The sequence below is a fragment of the Leopardus geoffroyi genome, chromosome B4 (assembly GCF_018350155.1).
Source record: "Leopardus geoffroyi isolate Oge1 chromosome B4, O.geoffroyi_Oge1_pat1.0, whole genome shotgun sequence".
NCBI lineage: Eukaryota > Metazoa > Chordata > Mammalia > Carnivora > Felidae > Leopardus > Leopardus geoffroyi.
Genome location: NC_059341.1, coordinates 89,081,924 through 89,103,062, shown reverse-complemented (window position 1 = coordinate 89,103,062; position 21,139 = coordinate 89,081,924). Strand labels below are relative to the sequence as shown.

The 21,139-nt window shown below is 43.2% G+C and overlaps 1 protein-coding gene across 4 annotated transcripts in view; it reads left to right on the top strand.

Moving 5' to 3' along the window:
• The window catches only part of PPM1H (protein phosphatase, Mg2+/Mn2+ dependent 1H), a 264,703-nt gene that overhangs the window by 87,887 nt on the left and 155,677 nt on the right, over positions 1-21,139 (top strand). For all 4 annotated transcript variants that reach the window (XM_045464965.1, XM_045464964.1, XM_045464966.1 and 1 more), the window contains exon 2: positions 18,459-18,624. In XM_045464965.1, the coding sequence (XP_045320921.1) occupies positions 18,459-18,624 (166 nt within the window). The remainder of the gene's footprint in view (positions 1-18,458; positions 18,625-21,139) is intronic.

The window sequence follows — 21,139 nt, the reverse complement described above, 5'->3', positions numbered from 1 at the left end:
AGTCACTCAGTATTGTGCTTTATTAGGTTGTAGTTCAGTAAAATTTCCAGGTAAGCCTGTAAATGGATCTAATGTTTTGGTCAAAATGTACATTAAGTTGATCAGTCATCTTATTCACAAACTTTTGGACTATAAATAACCCTTTAGGAATGCGTTAGTAAGTTAGAAAGTATTTTGAGGGGTGCCTGGGTGGCTCAGTTGATTAAATGTCTGACTTCTGCTCAGGTCAAAGTCCATTGTGGGTTCAAGCCCTGTGTCAGACTCTGTGCTGACAGCTCAGAGCCTGGAGCCTGCTTCAGATTCTGTGTCTCCCTCTCTCTGCCTCTGCCCTGCGTGTGCTCGCTCGCTCTCTCTCTCACACACACACACAAAATAAATAAACGTTAGAAGATATTTTGAAAATGTAGGATGTAAGAATTTTTTTTTACTATTATTATTTACTGGTTAATTCATGCTTCATGTCAGTGAAGAAAGGATATTTTGCAACCAGCTTACAAATATCTGCAATTTAGAAACATAATGAAATGAAAGTTAACCTCATGGACCTTTTTATGAAAAATTATTCCTCTTGATTTCCTTTCTCATGCTCCTGGTTCTGCTGTTAAAATTCCTTTTGGCCGTTTGGAGTCTGTTTCTTACTATGGCCAGGATTCTGGAACAATGAGACCTATTTTAATCTCTAGACTGAAATGCAGTAGGGAAGGTCATCAGTTGGCCTCATTTTGAATCTGTGGAATTTCCAACAATTCGAGACTTTAAATAAGTCCCTCTGTCTCCCAAGGTCATGGATGGGAGTGGTGATTAGCTCTCACTTGCTAGATTTCTTAATAAGGAATATTCCACTGTCTCCTGTTAGTAAGCTTCAGAAATAGTTCTCTACATTAGCATTTATTCAGAGAATACAGTTTTTAAGCGGCGCCTGGGTGGCTCAGTTGGTTGAGAGTCCAACTCTTGGTTTCAGCTTCAGGTCATGATCTCATGGTTTGTGGGTTTGTGCCCCACATTGGCTCTGCACTGATAGCACAGAACCTGCTTGGGATTCTGTCTCCCTCTCTCTTTGCCCCCCCCCCCCCCCCCCCGCATGCGCACACTCTCTCTCTCTCTCTCTCTCTCTCTCTCTGTCAAAAATAAATAAATAATACAATTTAAAAAAATCTTCCCAATAAACTTGGATTGGCTCAACTGATAACAAGTTTATGATATTTAGGGAGTAAATATGTTTGACCAGTGGCTCTCAGAAGTATATCTCAGTGTCTATTTTTGGTCATAATTGTCAAAATTTGTGACTTGAAAAGTTGCTCAGGGTCCCTGCCTGGCTCAGTTGGTGGAGCATGTGACTGTTGATGTTGGGCTTGTGAGTTTGAGTGCTAGATTGGGTGTAGAGATTACTTAAAAATCTTTTTTAAAAAAGTTTCTCTCTGACTACTTAAGACAGGTACCTAGAGATTCTCGAGCTTGCGAGAAGACTTTTAATCTCAAGTTACTATTTGTCTTCTAAAGTCAGTAAACTTTTCATTCAGTATTTATCTGTTTTATGTTAGGCATTGGCTAGTCTCTAAGAATACGAAATCAAACAAGGTTCTACCTCTGCCTTCATGGTACTTACCGTAACAGTGCAAAAGAGTTTGTATCAGACTTGGGTTTTATTAGACCTCTTAACTTCTAATTGACAGCCACCTAATGTGAATTTATTGTAGGATATTGGGGTTGCCCAGATATTCGCAGGATAAATGGGTCTTGGGAGCAGCTGTAACTAGGGACAAAGACTCCACTGAGATTCTCTATTTCTAATCTGTATTCTTACATGATCTATTTCATTTCTCTTTTGTCTCTCTTCCTGCTCTCTTCCCTATCTTTTTCTTATTCTTTCATTTTCCTTGGAAGGTCACTTATTGGCTCAACTAGCATCAGGTGGCTAGCCCTAGGTCAATCAGATGTGGTCAAGGACCAACTGTGTGAGTGGATTGGAGTTGGGTAGGAGGAAAAGGCAATATCCAGAAGAAAGAGGCTATGTGTCTGCCAGGTCTTTGTGGGACACTTTACATTCGTCTGTATTCTTAATTCACACGGTGGCCCAATTTAATAGCTAAAGAGACTGAGTTTTGGAAAGGTCAATTGACTTACCTAAGTCACACAGCTAGTGAATGGCAGAGCTAGGAAACCAGTCCAAGTTTCTGGTAATTTGCGAGACTGTAGCAATTGCAGTGCTTAGTGCTTACATTGCAGTATTTAAGAACTACAATAAAGAAGTGCATATCAAGCAGCCTTAGCATGGTGTGGTGGTTAAACTGAGTGTTGAAGGACAAGGGGGCATTTGTCAGACAAGAGGAGGTTAGATCATTGTAGGCAGAGGGAAAGGCACGTGTCAAGGAATTGTGGTTTGTAACAACACTGCTTTCTGTAAACCCATGGCTGTTTTTTATGGCTGAAAATAAGGAGGTGTGAGGAGAGCAGATGGGATGAAGACATGGATAAGGGCCAAATCATGAAGATCCTTGTATGGCAAGCTAAAGACTTTACATTTTACCCTAAAATCTTGAGAGTCCATTTGAGAGAATTGGAACATGGGAGTGATGTGGCCAGCGTTCATGGTTGAGAAATGTCGTTGTCTCCATGCTGTATGGGATCTATCAGCGGAGGGGACAACCAGTTAGGTTATTGTGATGGCGCCTGGACAATGTGATATGTGTCTAAACAAGGCATGGGACTTGGCCTAAACTCAGTCTTAGTTGTGCTATATAGGCCGAGGGACTAGATGCGGACAAGAGTAAAAAGCCAAGAGGACAGGAATGCTCCTTGGAATCCTTGGTCCACGAAGGCAGGAACAACAGGAGGAGGACTGCATTTGAGACAGAGGTAGACGGAAAGAGAGAACGAGAGCAGGTTTGGGCAACTTGAATGTGTGCAATATGCAAATGCAGATATCCTGCAGGCATTCAGAAATGCAGTCAGAACACCCCAGAGATCTGTGCAGTCAGAACACCCCAGAACACCCCAGAGACACGAACATGGCAGTGCTTAGTGTTTAGGCCTTAAATGAAGCCTTGGGAATAGAGAAGATCTCCCAGGGAAAGTTGGGTAGGAAGGAAAGCAAGCCAAATGGGGGCCCCAGGGAACGGCAACATTTGAGGCTCATTTGCACACTCCCACATTAAAGGGCTAGTGGGGGATAGGAAGTTTGAGTTAATCACAATTTCTGCTTGCCATATGGCTAGAGACTTGCCATATGTCAAATATGATTTACCAGGTATTACATGATTGTCTTAGGTACCGCTCCAAAGCTCTGTTCGCTAAAAATTAATTTTAGTTCTGAAAGCAGGATAGGTTTTACATTAACTGGAGTTGGGTGTGGTGACAGATAGAGACTCAACAGTTGGAAAAGAAGGCCTAGAACCTAGTGCAGAGATCCTCAGAGTGTCCCTCTGAGGCGATGAACCTGCTTTTGGATATCTCTGGGGAAGAGAATCTCTGCTTGCTGACATAACTCATTGCATTGCCAGGCAGCTTTAAACTGATGGTGTCAGAATCGCCTTTCTGCTACCTCCAGGCCCCCCTCGGGCCCCTGGAGTTTCCCTCCTGCACGGCAGTCTCAGTGTTGAGAGAGCACCGTCCTGGCCTCCAAGGCCACCTGGGTCAGGCCGCACTAATACTGAGCGAGCATTGGTTCTAAGGCAGAGACCAGAAGTGGAGTTAAGAGTCCACCTAGGGATGTACTAGGTTCTGTTTTATCAGCCCTTTTTTTGCAGATGTTTGGGGCTCACGTGACAGGTCATGCTCTCATTCCATTAGCACTTAGGATTAGTGTTCCATTAGCACTTAGGATTATTTTTTTTTCTTTGGAACACAGTTATTTTTCTTGAAGCCAATGGATGGGAAACCCCAATAAAAACATTTTAAGCACAGGGGCGCCTGCGTCGCTCAGTCGGTTAAGCATCTGACTTCAGCTCAGGTCATGATCTCACAGTTGGTGAGTTCCGAGCCCCACGTCGGGCTCTGTGGTGACGGCTCAGAGCCTGGACCCTGCTTCAGATTCTGTGTCTCCTTCTCTCTCTGCCCCTCCCCAACTCATGCTCTCTCTCTCTCTCAAAAAAAACTTGAAAAAAAAAATAAAATAAAACATTTTAAACATTAAGAAGCAAATAGGCAGGGGTGCCTGGTAGCTCAGTAGGTTAAGTGCCCAACTCTTTGTTTTGGCTCAGGTCATGATCTCCTGGTTTGTGAGATCAAGCCCCTCTGTGCTGATGGTTTGGAGCCTGCTTGGGATTCTCTCTCTCTCTCTCTCTCTCTCTCTCTGTGCCCTCCCCCTGCTTGTGTGCACACACATGCGCTCTTTCACTCTCTCTCTCAAAATAAATAAACTTAAAAAACAAAAACAAATAGGCAGGCCTAGAATTCACTTGTTATTCTAGTGTCCCTCTTGGGATGTTATGGAGAAAACAAGTTCATTTGTTCATTCATTCAACTAATGTTTATTGAACGCCTACTCCCTGCTATGTGACTGGAGATAAAGAAAACAACTAAAATCAACACAGAGCAATATGGAATATAACTTTTTGACTAATTGGAGTATATTGGCAGCCCCCTAGTCCTTTTTATTTAAGGATGATGCTGGGCATCCAATTAAAAATAGTTTACATCCTCCTTAGTGCATTTGTCTCCTTCCAGGCCATAGCAAAGCCTCATTGTACTTTCTAGAAAGCTTTTTGAGGGTGTAGAGATCACTTTGCCTAAAATGGAACCCCTCTTGGCCCTTCTGGGGCCTCAAGGTTTAAACATTCTTTCTTTTGTAAATCTGGGAGAGTTGAATTGTTAATGGCGTGGCCTTGGGTCTAGGCACAAAGGTAGTAATGTTTGATCAGACAGCAACCAGCTTTCAAAGGGCTACTTTTTGTATTCAGGCTTTATTATTTTTTAAGTTTATTTATTTATTTTGAGAGAGACAGAGAGTGAGAGAGTCTGAGACGGAGAGAGACAATCCCAAGTAGGCTCTGCACTGCCAGCACAGAGCCCGATGTGGGGACTCATACTCATGAGCCTTGAGATTATGACTGGAGCCGAAACCCAGGGTCCGAAGCTTATCCAACTGAGCCACTTAGAGCCCTTATATTCAGGCTTTAATCTGGAAACAAAACAGTCTCTACAAATTAGTTCACATAGAGATGAAGATTTTCCAAAGCAGATTCTTTTCTTTTTTTTTTTTTTTTTTAAACGTTTATTTATTTTTGGGACAGAGAGAGACAGAGCATGAACGGGGGAGGGGCAGAGAGAGAGGGAGACACAGAATCGGAAACAGGCTCCAGGCTCTGAGCCATCAGCCCAGAGCCTGACGCGGGGCTCGAACTCCCGTACCGGGAGATCGTGACCTGGCTGAAGTCGGATGCTTAACCGACTGCGCCACCCAGGCACCCCGCAGATTATTTTCAATTAAAGCGTTCTGTGGGTTTTTTTTTTTTTTTTAACAATGGCTTACGTTATGAGTGGGAAATTAATTGTTGCTCTTAATGTACATTTGCAGTAATGCTGTGCTTGCCTTGGAAAAAGTATGTTGGCGTGCTGAAACCATGTGACATGTCTCAATTCCTTCTTGCAATACCTGTGTTCTATTTATAGGCTGTTGTGCAACTAATTACAAGAGCTTCATTTATGTGAACACAATACATCATTTAAAACCTCAGTTGCTGGCAAATGCCAGAACAGCTTGTCTAGGATGTTGAACTGAATTGTTTTTTATAGCATATTGATTGAGCCAATAAAATGAGGCTAGTGACACCACCTTTCTCGTGTTCAAGGTTACAAGCATTACCCATAAATTGTTGGATGTAAAAGCTCTATTAACAGCTGTTTTCTAACGGTCAGACACCTTCCCTAAGAGGAAAGTACTTTTCATTGTCCCCATTTTATTGATGAGAAGCTGAGGCCCAGGGAGATAAAGTTCAAATCACACAGATACTTATTGGTGGATCCAGCCTTCAAACCTGGGGAAATCTGGTTCCAGAGTCTTTCTGTTCTTTACTGCCTCCCAGATTTCTAGCAGAGAGAAACCTGTGTGCCTGCCCCCACTGTTGTTTCCTGCCCTGTTGTATGTGAAGTCCACTCGGCATGTGCACTTGAAAACAGGTGGATGAGTGGCCTTCCTCTCTCATAGAAGAGCACATTTTTAAAGATCTTTTCTAAAACCAGGACTCAGAACTCTCAAGTTAGAGTTTCATCCTTCTTACCACCTTGTATATAAAATTATTCTTGTGTTGCCTTAAGATTAAAAAGGAACATAGGGGAGCTCTAGATGGTGAGGAACTTTATCCCAGAGCAAGGGAAAAGTCAGGGTTGTGTGGAGTTTTTGAGGAAATTGCTGATTAAAAAGTTACGTGTTTTATTTGTTGTCTGTTGAGATTAGCGTCTTTTTATCTTCTGGTTTCATTTTTATCAGTTTCAGCCTTTTTGACATTCACATTTTTAAACTGCACATTTGAGATGAACTTTCATTTTGTTTTTTAAAAAGTGCGTGTTTCTGACTCTGCTGATAGCACTGATACATCTGGTAAATACAGGAAACCTTATCTTTGCATATAGAGTAGCTTCCAGCACACTGCTTTTTTTTCCTTTCTTAATCGCCAGTTGAAGCTTATGCAAGTAATATTATTGTTCTAAACTAATGCAAAAGCTGCAAACTCGAAGTCCTGTTTGGGTAGGCTTTATTTTCACGTCACTTGGCCCCAGCATAGCCGCACTGCGTCCTTGAATGGGGATTGTTCCAGCATCTGACAGGGCGCAGACTTCCTTATCTAAATGCGGAGCTTAGACTTTGGTAGTATTAATGGTTTGGTCAAGAGGGCCTGGAGACTAATGGAAAGGAAATGCCCGATAGCAGCTTTCTGGTTTTTATCTTTGCTTTGTTGAAAGTTCATTTCTTCAACAGCTAATATGAAGAAGAAAACATTGTGTATGTGGGGAGATCTATGTGACCCCATAGCTTCTTTTGATCTTGAGTTTTGTTAATCTTTAGTTTTAATTATCTTGGTGAGGGAGATAGAAGCTAATGATGGCCCCCAAATGCCAGCAGCAAAGTATATCCAAAGTTAATGTGACTACGAACACCAAGGTGCACAGTAAATTCTATTCAAGTTGATATCTTTGCTCACTTCTTTATTACATGTAATGACATAAAATGGTCAGTATTTGATTGTTTTTGACCTACAACAACAATTTTAGAGCATTCAATCTAATAGTTAAATTCAGGAGTCAGCACACATTTTTTGTATATATATACACACACACATACACACATACACACACTTTGCAGGCAGTCTCTGCAGAAACTGTGAACTGCCATTGTACCTGGAAAGCCACGATATACTTAAATGAATGAGCATAGATGTATTCCAATAAAACTTTATTGACACTGAAATTTGAATTTCATATACTTTTCACGTGTCTTAAAATAGTACTTTGATTTTTCTTTCCCCTCACATACGTAAAAATGTAAAAACCATTCTTAGCTTGGGGAACCATACAAAAAAAAAAAAATGTAGAAGCTATCCTTAGCTTGGGAGCCAGGTTTGGCCCACGAGCCATAGTTTGCTGATGCCCGCTAAGTCAAAGTGGGCTGCCACTGCCTTTGCAATGTCTGGTACCAAGAATTTTGTGTTCACTAACCTAAAACCAATGTCATGATCTCCTCCTCCAGCACTCCCCACCCCCAAGACTTGTTTCACTTTCTCCTCACCGTTCATAATCAGCTTACCTCGTCTGCTCGTTCTGCCAGTGGAAACCTAAGAGTCCTCTTCTTTGCTCCCTTCTCCTCCATGACCTTTGTCCAGTAGGTCCTCCTGAGATTCTCTATTGTTTCAGCTCCTCTGAAACCCTCCCTTTTTTCCTTCCAGAGTCAGTGCTTGATTCACAACCCCTTTGTCACCTGGACTATTTTAAGAGACCCTGGCTGATCACTTTGCCTTTGTCATTTATCCTCTATAAACTGTCCTCCATTAAACCACTACTGCTGATTTCCAAAATAGTTTTGATCTTAAGAATCCTTTCTTTAAACAATTTTAGATTCATCCCATGGGTCATAAGCTCTATAGGATAAAGCTTGATAGAATTTCACGGTCTAGTTCTTTATTTTTTTATTTTTTTAAATGTTTATATTTGCGTGAGGGAGAGTGCGCAAGCAGGGGAGGGACAGAAAGAGACTGAATCTGAAGCAGGCTCCAGGCTCTGAGCTGTCAGCACAGAGACCAATGTGGGGCTCGAACTCATGAGCCATGAGCTCATAACCTGAGCCGAAGTTGGACGCTTAACTGACTGAACCACCCAGGCACCCCTTTTACGGTCTAGTTCTGATGTAGCACCCTCACCAAGCCTGTACTTAGGTCATACCCAGCCCCTCTTTATAAAGTTTGCATCACTCTTTTCCAGACTGTTCCTCTGCCTGGAGAGCCTTTCCTTGCCTGCTCTCTGATTTCCTCCTTCATTCCATAAGGCTGAGCTCAGATGCCACCTCATCTGTAATACTTCCCCGACTCTTGTGTTACAGAGGTGTCTCCGCTTCTGTATGCTCAGGTCCCTTTGTGACGCACACCTTGAGTATGGCATCAATCTGAACAAATGATAGTTATTTGTAAGGAGGTCTCCCAACTACGGATGACTGCCTGCTCCTTGAGAGTGGAAACCACATCCTAGTCTTCTTGGTTTAACCCTACTTGGTTCCATAGTAAATATTTTTCAAGTAATGATTTCAATCCGTATACTGTTTATCTAACAATTTTCTTGGTTTACTTCTCAATTCCCAGAGATCGGGATGCAGGGTTGCAGAATCAAATGCTCATGGGGCCAGGCTGGTGACGTAAATGTCACAGTAGACGGAGTGAGGTCTGGGGTGTCCTGTCTCTGATTGTTGCCAGAAGACACTGAGACAGGAGTAAAACCTGATGTACTGTTTTTCAAGAGAAATAGGAAAATAAGGATTTTCATGTAAATATCCCAAATTTTTAATACTGGCAACTAGTTTACGTTTTCAAAAATATTTTATGGATGGGGCGCCTGGGTGGCTCAGTTGGTTAAGAATCCAGCTTCGACTCAGGTCTTGATCTCACCGTTGTTAGATCAGCCCTGCACTTGACTCTGCACTGATGGTGCAGAGCTTGCTTCTGACTGTCTCCCTCGCTCTCTGCCCCTCCCTGACTTGAACCTTCTCTCCCTCCCTCCCTCTCTCCCTCCCTCCCCCTCTCTCTCTCTCTCTCTCTCTCTCTCTCTCTCTCAAAAGTAAGCAAACATTTAAAAAGTATTTTGTTGGCAAAAATTTAAAAATAATCACCTCTCTGGGGGCTGAATGTGGCTCTTGAGACCCCATTTAGCAATGCTTGATTGGTCACGTCCCTTCATTGCCTACCCATAGACAGAGCCTGGGAACCAGAGGTAAGGTTGTCTAATGGAGAAGACGTGCATGTATGTGCTATTTTCCCGCCTGGATTTATCTTCGTTCACCATGCTGCCTCCTCTAGGTGTTGGTAGTCACCTTCCAAAAGGTGAGGAGAGCCTAACACCCCAGAGAATTCCACTTCCTGTCATCCTTTTTACTGCCTGGTAACCCCTGACTGACTTTTAACTGAAGGGTCTGGGATGACCTCCTGTTCTCCCTCCTACCCAGAGGTGGCTGGAACTCTCTGGAAGAAGCTATTATTCTCCATGGATGTTTTGGCTCTTTTTGCTGATGGCTGTTATCAAAGGCTTAGCTTCCTGGTCAGAGCCATGGTTTTCCAGTATACCAAGAATGAGTGATTATTAACTACCTTGGAGCTAGGAATTAAGTTGTCCTTACATTCCAGCCTACCTGCCTATCTGGGAGGTCAGTAACCACTTGAGTGTCACAGGAAACATTGCCTAGGAGGTTACCTAGAAAAGAGGATTTTAATAATCAATAGTTGTATTTAGTCTTCCATAAATGATTCATTTCCCACCCCTCCCCCTACAGCCTTTTGCTGTCTGCTTTTCAATTATATATGAATCAGCAATATCTCACTACACCTGATGTCCTTTATAAATTACTTCTGCCTTCTAAGCCAGTGTGATTACTGCCTGCTTAGCAGTATTAACACTAGTGTAAACTTTTTAGCCTAGAGTATTCAGGCCATTATTTCCTTTAAAAGCAAAAGCAATGGAGGGGGTTGGTGCCTGGGTGGCTCAGTCAGTTGAGTGACTTTTTGCTCAGGTCGTGATCTCATGGTTCATGAGTTCTAGCCCTGCATCAGGGCTCTCTGCTCTCAGCATGGAGCCCGCTTCAGATTTCATATAAAGATTTACCTCCCCTGCTTGGGCGATCTCTCTCTCTCTCTCTCAAAAATAAAAATAAACATTAAAGCAAAACAAACCGAAAAACCCCACAAAGCAATAGAGGCACCTGGGTAGCTCAGTCAACTCTTAATTTCGGCTCAGATCATGATCCCAGGGTTGTGGGATAAGCCCTGCATCAGGCTCTGCCCTGAGTGTGGAGCCTGCTTGAGATATTCTCTCTCTCTCTTTCTCCCCCTCTCCTTCTCTCTCCCTTCCTTCCTCTGCCCTTAACCTCTGCTTGCGTGTGCCCTCTCTAAACAAAACAAAACAACTAGTATGTAATATAATAATAACCAAAACAACCAAGTCAAATCCTGTATTCGGTCTTTTTCTGTGGGTGTGCGGCCTGAGCTCTTGAATCCAGGAGCCTGGGGGCCCAGAAACAGCATCCGTGGGCAGGTGTGGATGGGAGCCTAGAAGTGGTGCAGGCATGACCATGCGAGGGCTCTCCTGTGCACAGAACACTGTCACGTGTGACTTCAATGTTGCAATAATGTTGAGAAGAGGGCTCAGAGGAGCAGACGGCCTTGCTCAAGGTCCCTGTTGTGGAAAGTGTCATGTGATGCCACCTGAAGCCTCTGGATGCCTGGAGGTGGCCATGTGTCCTTGAGGCAGGCGGAGGGACACTAAACGAAAGGGGAGGGAGGAGGAGAGTCTCCTCAAACTTACAGGACTGGATAAAGCCCCCGGGCCCAACAGAAGAAGCAGCTGGCTTTGTATTTGATCTAATATTAATAAGTAATATACACTGAGTGCTCACTGTGTGCCAGAAACTGTAAAGCACTTGCCATGCGGGGCATTTACTTCTCACGCTGTGCTGTGATCGGAGATGACTCTTCTCGGCATTTTGGAGAGCAAAAGTAGCTTGCCCGAGAACACGCAGCCAGGGCTAGTAATCAGCAGAGGCCAGGTGTTGCTAGGTCTTTCTGACCATTGTCCCTGTCGCACTTTCTCACGTGTGTACGGTCAGGGAGGAGGTGGGTAATGAACGAGGTGACACCGTCAAGTGCTAGCAAGGGACATGATGCATGGAATCCTTCAAAGAAAATGTCACTTGTGACTATTCTCTGTTGATTGTCTTTGTCAATCCTTTTGCAAGTGGTTTCATCGCTCTTTCTCTGAGCCTGTGTCCTTTGTGACAAAGGCTCACTACTTGAGTATACTTGAGAGTACTTATTTGTCTGAATTTAGTAATAGGTTCTCTATGTCCTACAGTCACATAAGTGTCCTTGTAGTCAAGATTTTGAGCAGATGATAAGGCAGATAACTTGATAATTAAACGGCTGCGATTAAAACCAGGAGTTTACTGCTGAAAGTCAGTTGTTTTTAAAAATTTGTGAGTGAAGTATGTTTTTTTTAACAAATTTTTAAATGCTTATTTTTGAGAGAGTGCAAGTGGGGGAGGGGCAGAGCGAAGGGGACCGAAGATCCAAAGCAGGCTCTACACTGACAGGCTGACAACAGCAAACCTGATGTGGGGCTCAAACTGGAGAACTGAGAGATTGTGACCTGAGCTGATGTCGGACACTTAACCGCCTGAGTCATCCAGGTGCCCCATGACCAGAGTACTTCAGAAGCAGAAAGAAGGACAACAGGTTTCTTTTTCTTTTCTTTTTTTAAAAAATTTTTTAAAACGTTTATTTTTGAGAGGGAGAGAGACAGGGTGTGAGTGGGGGAGGGGCAGAGAGAGAGGGAGACAGAATCCAAAGCAGGTCCAGGCTCTGAGCTGTTAGCATAGACCCTGATGCGGGCGGGGCTCAGACCCACAAACCACGAGATCATGACCTGAGCCAAAGTCGATGCTTAATCAACCGAGCCACCCTGGCACCCTAAAAAACAGGTTTCTTAAATGTGTGACAGTGGCACAGAAAATCATTTGCTTTTTTAAAACAGGTTCTATCTCTGTGGTCTCTTGGTTATATCATGTCTGGTACTCAGGTCATGGCTTCAAGCTGTATCTGATACACGCATAGATTTTTTGACTTCCAAGTCCTTAAAATTCCGCATTTAACTGTTTTATACAAGGGGAAGAAATCTCGGTGTTTGGGTTCAACTGAAGGTGGACAAAGTCCTAAGATGAATTTTGTCACAGGTCTCTCCCAAGGCGAATGCGTCTTCTACGAGATGAAAGAACTGGGTGTAAACTCTTGATTTTTGAAGAAACAGTAGCCACTCTTCCCATAGATCCTCCCAAGAATCCTCCCACCTGAACTGTAATCCTAACTTCAGATTTTTCCAGTTCTTTATGGATGACCGGAAATCCCCCCCTCCCAACACACGTAACTTAGCAACTCTCATTTAATCCGTGACGTACTGCTCAGGACCTGAGGTTTGTAGAAGTTAAGTGAGTTGACTGGACACTGGCTGTGCCCTACCTTTACAAAGAACAACAGTGGTGGCTCACTCACAGAGCTGACAAGAGGCTCAAATGAGTTAATTATCACGTAAAATGCTAACATCAGTCCCTGGCACATAACTCATTTTCAACAAATGTAGGATACGATTATTACGCCATAATTCAGAAGTAGCGGACTTGATTTCTGTTTCATTCACTCACTGAGCAAACATTTCTTGAGCACCTGCCGTGTGCTGTGTTCGCAGGCAGAGTGCCCATGTTCTTAATGGCTATTCTTTATTGCCTCCAGTTCAATTCCAAGGAAGATGTTTTCCCTCTTTGTAGGAAACTGGAAAATGACATCACTAAAGATAGGACATTTCATGGTCCACCAGCATTTTGTTTTGAAGTCTTCAGAATAAGCATCATGTTTAGATAAAGAATGCACATCTTACAGTCATTCCTCTTGATCTCAGGATAGTGCCGACTTCCTGCTGGAGCATAAGACAAGAAGTGAGTGTAGCTACTAATCTTGCTGCTTAGATTAAATAAAACTATTGAATCTGTTAACATCGTGAAGCTCCTCAGCTTGAGAATAAGAGTTTTTCCCAATTTACTTTTAGAGGAATTGAAGGTTTCACTTACATTTAGTAAACAATATTTAAGTTGAGAGAGGCCAAGCTTTTTAAAGCCAAGGTAAGTTAAGAAGAATTGGGTCTTTGCACTAAAGCTGTGTGGAGTAGGGAGTTTGAAATAGTATAAAATATGGGACAAGAGTTGTGGTTTTTTAAAATTTTTGTTGATGTTTGTTTATTTTTGAGAGCGAGAGAGCGTGTGAGCAGGGAAGGGGCAGAGAGAGAGAGAGAGACAAAGAATCCGAAACAGGCTGCATGCTCTGAGCTGTCAACACAAAGCCCGACTCGGGGCTCAAACCCACAAACCACGAGATCATGACCTGAGCCGAAGTCGGACCCTCAACCGACTGAGCCACCCAGGCACCCCAAGAGTTGTGTTTTTTAAAAAAGGCAGTGGCTTTAAATCTTTAACATCTGAATAACAATCAGATATTTGACCCAAGAAGTTTCCAGGGTTGGGGTTGCTGTCTTCCCACCAGGTTGACATTTCTAACTTTTTGGTATCTCATTACTGTCTTTCATAAGCTGTACTCAAAGTGAAATGGCAAAGTAAGGCCACCAGTGATTGTTCTGTCACAGTAGTCTGGCTTTGATGAGTCATCGCAGTACAGCCCTCTGAACCAAGTGCCGATAAGAATAGACACACAATAGGAAAATAAAACAACCGAGAGCTGAAGCAGAAGTTGCTGGGAGCTCACAAGTGTGTTTGCAGCTCTGCTGTATTTAGCTGTGTGACCTTGTGCATGTCAGGCTCTTTCAGGGCCCCAGGCTTCTCATGCATAAAATAAAGTTTCTAGGGTTTCTTGCTGAAGTTAGGTCAAAGACTTGGGAGTTTAATATCCACTAAGAGAGGTAGGAGATAAAGCCCTTTCAAGATGACCCGGGAGTCAGGATTTGTGTAATTATAGTAGCTTAGTTGACTGTTAGAAAACAGCAGTGGCAGATGAGTCAGCCTGGCAACGTAGCTATTGGAGACCAGTGATGCTTTTTTTGTTACAAAAAGACTTGACTACAGCATAAGTTGAGGTGCCAACGGTCAAGGTGATGCCAAGTTCCGGAAATAGCAGCTAGGAAATCGTACAGAGGACAGGATGGAGGGGATGTTTGTCGAGAATTGATTTTCCCAGCCAGACCTCCACTTCGGCTTTCCCTGGAGAAGACGCTCAAGGGAGAGACACAGGAAGTGTAACATCCCCATCCGGCAAATAGTCCACCCCACACATATTGCTTGGGAAGTCACTACCAGTGACTGAGAAGAGGCAGGTGTGGTATTTCAGACCTGCTTCTTCTGCCTCGCTTGGTTCTCCAAGGGTAGATCTGAGAGACTAACTCTAGTGAAAGTTTTTTTTTTTTTTTTTTTTTTTAAGTTTATTTATTTATTTTGAGAGACCGAGAATCCCAAGCAGGCCCTGTACCGTCAGCGTGGAGCCTGATGCAGGGCTTGAACTCAAAACCCATGAGATCGTGACCTGAGCCGAAACCAAGAGTCAGATGCTCAACCGACTAAGCCACCCGGGTGCCCCTAGACAAAGCATGTTTTGTACTAGGCTCGCCAGCTGCAAACCTCTGGACTAAATGTGGACCCCTCTCAAGACGGGCAGATCTGACCCATCCATCCTTCATCCTCCCTCTGGGCCCTTTCTCCAATAGTTAGAGAAGAGGGAGCCTATTCCTGTTTCTTTCGGGCCTGGTACTGAGCTCACCCCATCTGCTTATTCTCTTCCTCCCCACACACTTCAGCTCTGCCCACCACAGGCTGGTGCAAGTCCCCATGTGTCATAGAGGTTGGGTTGAAGGGGGCGGGGTCACAGGAGACCTCATGGTGCATTCCAGCTGTAGCACCTCCTTGCTGTGAAACCTGGAGTAAGTTACTTAGCTCATGTGGTAAGTGTGGCAAATTAAGTCTTCATGCACATAGCCACTTTGTACCTTAAACCATATGAAACTACATTTTAACTTAAACCATATGAAAATTTGTCCTCTTTGAAGGAAAGAGAGTGAAGCTGTGGCAGAAAACTAGGCCTTGACCTTTCCCAACCCCATCCCTCCATCAGCAAGTGTGTGTCATAAACACAAGAGGCAGATTTGACGTCACAGTTCCCCACCTCCTTACGCAGGCCCCTAGGACAGTGAATTTCAAACTCTGTAAGCAGCAATCTACTTTTTAAAAACCTTACACAGAAGGGTAGTATGTAAAATGAGTGAAAGTAGGCTTTTGTTTATAAAAAGCATGCTTAAGTTGAAATTTATAATAAACCCAATAAGAATTATGGAACAGTTTTGATTCATACAGGAATTTGAAATAGGGGACATAAAAGATGGCTGCTACGGTCTTTGTCCTATAACATGTATACATAAGTAATTGCAAACAATGCGTCATTAAAAACAATTCTCCTTCCAATCAAGTGATGTCAGTCAATTAAAAAGAAAAGGCTTTTAATGCCGAATATACAGATCATGAACATTTCTGTCTTCATGTGTAACAGATGGGAATGAACTTCTAAATTATTGCGTTTTTTTTTTTTCAAAATGATGTATTTTTAAAGAAAAAAATTTTTTTTTAATTTTTTTTTTTCAAGGTTTATTTATTTTTGGGACAGAGAGAGACAGAGCATGAATGGGGGAGGGGCAGAGAGAGGGAGACACAGAATCGGAAACAGGCTCCAGGCTCTGAGCCATCAGCCCAGAGCCTGACGCGGGGCTCGAACTCCCGGACCGCGAGATCGTGACCTGGCTGAAGTTGGACGCTTAATGGACTGCGCCACCCAGGCGCCCCAAAGAAATTTTTTTTTTTTTAATTTTTTTTTTTTCAACGTTTTTTTATTTTTGGGACAGAGAGAGACAGAGCATGAACGGGGGAGGGGCAGAGAGAGAGGGAGACACAGAATCGGAAACAGGCTCCAGGCTCTGAGCCATCAGCCCAGAGCCTGACGCGGGGCTCGAACTCACGGACTGCGAGATCGTGACCTGGCTGAAGTCGGACGCTTAACCGACTGCGCCACCCAGGCACCCCAGAAATTTTTCTATTAAAAAAAATTTTTAACGTTTATTTTTGAGAGGCAGAGTCAGAGTATGAGTGGGGGAGGGGCAGAGAGAGAGAGAGAGAGAGAGAGAGAGAGAGAGAGAGAGAGAGTGTGTGAGAGTGTCCAGAACAGGCTCCAGGCTCCGAGCTGTTAGCATAGGGCCTAATGCAGGGCCTGAACTCATGAACTATGAGATCATGACCTGAGCTGAAGCTGGATGCTTAATTTCAGCCATCTAGGTGCTCCAAACAATAAATGTAAAGTAAACGTTAAAATAACTGAAACATGTCTCAAGGTTTGGCAGAAGCATGCTTGAAACACTCTCCCTTATATCTTGGGGTGCTCAGGCCCCACATGTGGGCTCTGTTTCCTGTTTGGTTGTGGTGTGTGTGCATTATGGAGACCCATGCAGTTTTCAGTGCCGAGAGCCATTTGGTGTTTAAAAAAAAAAAAACGGTTACATTTGAATCAGGTCGGCAGCCTGGTTGACAGTATTTCGTCAGTGTCAGTTGCTTGTTTTGATATTACACTGTAAGTTGTGAAATAATATTGTTAGGGGAAGGATGCATGAAATCTTCTGCACTGTTTTTGAAGTTTACTCTGAGTCTATAATTATTTCAGGATTTAAAAGTAAAAGGAAAAGTACTCGAAAAGGATTATCTATACTTTGGAAGGAGTTGATAGAGTAGTGTATGGATCACACTGACAGAGTGGATCTCCAACCGTCTCACCTTAAAAAAAAAAAAAGCCATCTTTTTTTCCTTGCCACTGAATTCTGTATCCTCTCTGCACACCCACTCTATCACCTACTGTGACACAGTGGAAGTTTTGAAAAGAAAACCCAGCCAATGGCAAATTAAAGAGAGCTCTCTTTAGGGAGATCTATTTTAGCTGCTAATTAATTACTTAACAAGAAAATGATGCTGAAGCCCAAGAGTTTAGTCTGCAGTCACCTGATACAGGAAAGGTATATGAACGATGTGGCATGTTCTTCTTCTTTTTTTTTTTTAAATATTATTTATTGCCAAATTGGCTAACATACAGTGTGTAAAGTGTGCTGCTGGTTTTGGGGGTAGATTCCCCTGGTTCATCGCAGTGCTCCTCCCAACAAGTGCCCTTCTCAATGCCTATTGCCTATTTTCCCCTCCTCTCGCGCCCCCATCCACCCTCAGTTTGTTCTCTGTATTGAAGAGTCTTTTGTGGTTTGCCTCCCTCCCTCTGTTTGTAACTATTTTTTCCCCTTCCCCATGACTTCTGTTAAGTTTCTCAAGTTCCACATATGAGTGAAAACATATGATATGTGTTCTTCTCTAATTTCACTCAGCCTGACACCTTCCAGTTCCATCCATGTTGCTGCAAATGGCATGATTTCATTCTTTCTCATTGGCACATAATATTCCATTTTGTATATAAATGTGGCATGTTCTTCTAATGCATTCCTGTGCTTAAAACATTTAGTAATTAGGCCGAAGCATTATCAACATGCTATAATATCATATGGTCACCTGTCCAAATCAGACTGCCTGGGGGCCCAATGCAATGGCACCTTGTGATGAGCATTATTCCACAGGAGAAAAAAATGAAGGACTAAAGATGCTTTTAAAAGAATAAACCTCTGATCCATTCAGTTTTCTGTGTGTAAAGTAAAAGTGGGCATGGCGGTAAAGGAATGTGGTTCTCCGTTCACTTGGATTTTACAGCGTGCTGTAAATTCCTGCACTGCCTTGTTCTCTGTAAGATTGATGATGGGTTTTGCTCTTTATCACTTGGAGAAATGCAACAGAACTCCAGCAGCCTGCCTATCTATCTTCTTTGTAATGGCCAAAAGAGTGATTATCTCATGTGTTTTGACTAAAATGGATTGGGAGGAGGGGGAGGTTGCTTACATCTGTCAGACACCTGGGAAGGTGAGCTGGGCTCAAAACAATGCTTTAGTAAATGTTTTAGTGTGTGCTAGTGTCATTCCATTTGTAGAAAAATTAGTTTACTCAGGCACAGAACATACCAGGACCATAGGGTCCTGTGTACTGGGTAGAACTTTAGTTTTGTGTCCGTTGTGGAGACCGCCCAGGCTGACCCTTGAGACTGAGCTCTGAGCTTTCCAGAAATCACTGACCACTCCTCTGGCTCTTTCCCCAGGGTTATCAATGCCGGGAAGAGCACATACAATGAAGACCAAGCCAGCTGTGAGGTACTCACTGTGAAGAAGAAAGCAGGGGCCATTACCTCAACCCCGAACAGGAACTCCACTAAGAGACGGTCCTCCCTTCCCAATGGGGAAGGGCTGCAACTGAAGGAGAACTCGGTAAGACCCTCCTTCACCCCCAGTTCTCAGGTGAGAAGAACCTGTGCATTCTGGCCCCACTGTGAGGCGCTTGAGCTGAATCCCTGTCTATAGTGGGAGAGAGAAAGGCAGTGTCCCCAGAGTTAGTGGGCTGGTGGGTCTGTATTCCAGGTATCGCACAGTCAAAGCTAAAGGTGACACATGTGTGAAGAGCTGGTGTTTATTAGGTTCTTAACGCTTAGAGTAAACAAAACACCCAATCATCTCTAGGCTTTGTTGCAAGAAATCGTGTATATAATGTTTAGTGGTTGTAAAGGAGCCACTTCAAGGTTTTTGTGAAGGAGGTGGGATGGAGGGATGCAAGTAACCCTAGCCATTGGCTTAAAGCCCTGCCATGGCTTTGCTCCCTTCTTCCCCTTGCCTGTCTGTTAGCGTTGTCCAGTGGGAGCCCCTCCCTGATGCTCTTCCAAATTAGTACTTGTTTTTATTGGCCTAAAGCCCTTGCATCCCATGGGGCAGCCCTGTAGACTGAATGCCCTATTGACAAACCACAAAGTGTCTCTCCTTTCTTCAGTTTCTAGAGAATAAAGCAGATACCCTCAGAAAATTCTTTCTTTCTTTTCTTTTTGTTAAGTAGGCTCCGTGCAGCGCTTGATTGAACTCACAACCCTGAGATCAAGACCTGCACTGAGACCAAAAGTTGGATGCTTAACCAACTGAGCCACCCAGGCAGCCCCTCAGAAGGTTCTGAAGAAACCCTCAGAAAAGTATGGGGAGTAATCCGTACTCTGTCCACCAGCACACTATTTAGCTTACAGAAAAGAAACATTGAATGAGATGATCCAAATGTGACTTTTTCTTCTAATACTCAAGGATATTTTTGTATATACATTTTTATAGGATTTTAAAGGATCTAGGAATCTCTTCTCAGGGTCAGCAACAGCATCCTGTTGCATTTACACTTACGGACTAAGACTACTGATTTATTTTGTTCATACTAGTTCAACTTAGAGTTGAAACACAGTGACCCATGGAGTCTCATTGGCAATTCTTGTGTTCAAGGCTGAAGGAAGCACTGATGGGGCTTTTCCCAAAGAGCCAAAGTCCAGGACTCAGATGGGCAGTAAAGAATAATAATGGTTAAGGGCACAGGCTCTGGAGCGGTATGGTTCAGAGTGGTCCATCCCAGTCTGTCACTTATTAAACCATTTAATTTTAGGATATTTATTCTTTGAGCCTTAGTTTTCTATAAAAAGGAGTAATAATAGTTAGTACCACCAAGTATGGTAGGAAAGAGACTGATAAGAAGTATGAAATCAATTGTCCATGGAAATGTTGAGCCAGAGTCTTAATTAATAAATCCTTGATATATGTGAGCAGTTATCCTGTAGTCAGTCCCACTTCTGTGATTCTCTGTGGATAATGTCCACTGAATTTGTACCTTTACCCATTTATAAATGGGCAATCACACAATTTTCCTTCATACCTATGCGATAGGATTGTTTTGAAGATGAGTTATTATGGAAAAGTGCTCAGAGAATGTGAGATATTAATGATAGTAAGACATGGGTGCCAGTGACTTAATGTTGCTCTTTCTCCCCTGATAGTTTCCCCTGCCACTGAGATGTGAAGTGATTCTGTAAAAATTAGTCCGCATGGAGGGGTGCCTGTGGGTTAAATGTTCCACTTTGACTCAGGTCATGATCTTGTGGTTCGTGAGCTCAAGCACTATACATCGGGCTCTGTGTTGACAGCACAGAGCCTGGAACCTGCTTCGGATTCTGTTGTCTCCCTCTCTCTCTGCCCCTGAACCACTTGTACTCTGTCTCTCTCTTTCATAAATGAATAAACATTAAAAAAATTAAAAAAAAAAATGAGTCAGCGTTGACATTTGGCCCAAGACCAGTTGATGATGTCATTTTTCCCTTGGTGCTAAGTTCCTCCCAGAAATGGAGCCCGGAGTAGCTTTTTAACTTCCTTTCCTTGAGAACAGCGAAACCAGTGCATAAGCACTTTAGGATGGCGCCACGAACCTCCCCTGAGACAGTCCTGAATCTCTGGGGTCCACGTTCTAGGAGGCAGCACAGAGGTGCCAAGCAGAGTAGACACATCCCGTCCCTTCTATTTCTGCTTCAGCTACAGCAGCTTTACTTCCAGCTGCCATACATATTAGGCTTTAATATTTATTAGAGTTTCAGGCAAGAGATATGCTGCCTTTTTTTTAATTGTGGGAAAATATACATAACATAAAATTCACCGTTTTACCATTTTTTTAGCTGTCCAGTTTAGTGGCATTAAATACATTCTTACCATTACTACCATCCATCTCCAGAGCATTTTCTGAAATTGAAGCTCTCTACCCATTGAGCCCTAACCCCCATTCCTCCCCACCCCCCTCCCCTGGCAACTACCGTTCTACTTTTTGTTTGTATAAATTTGACTACTCTAGGTATCTCATGTAAGTGGAATCATACAATATTTGTCACTTTGTGTCTGCTTTATTTCACTTATAATGTCTTCAAGGTTCATCCATGTT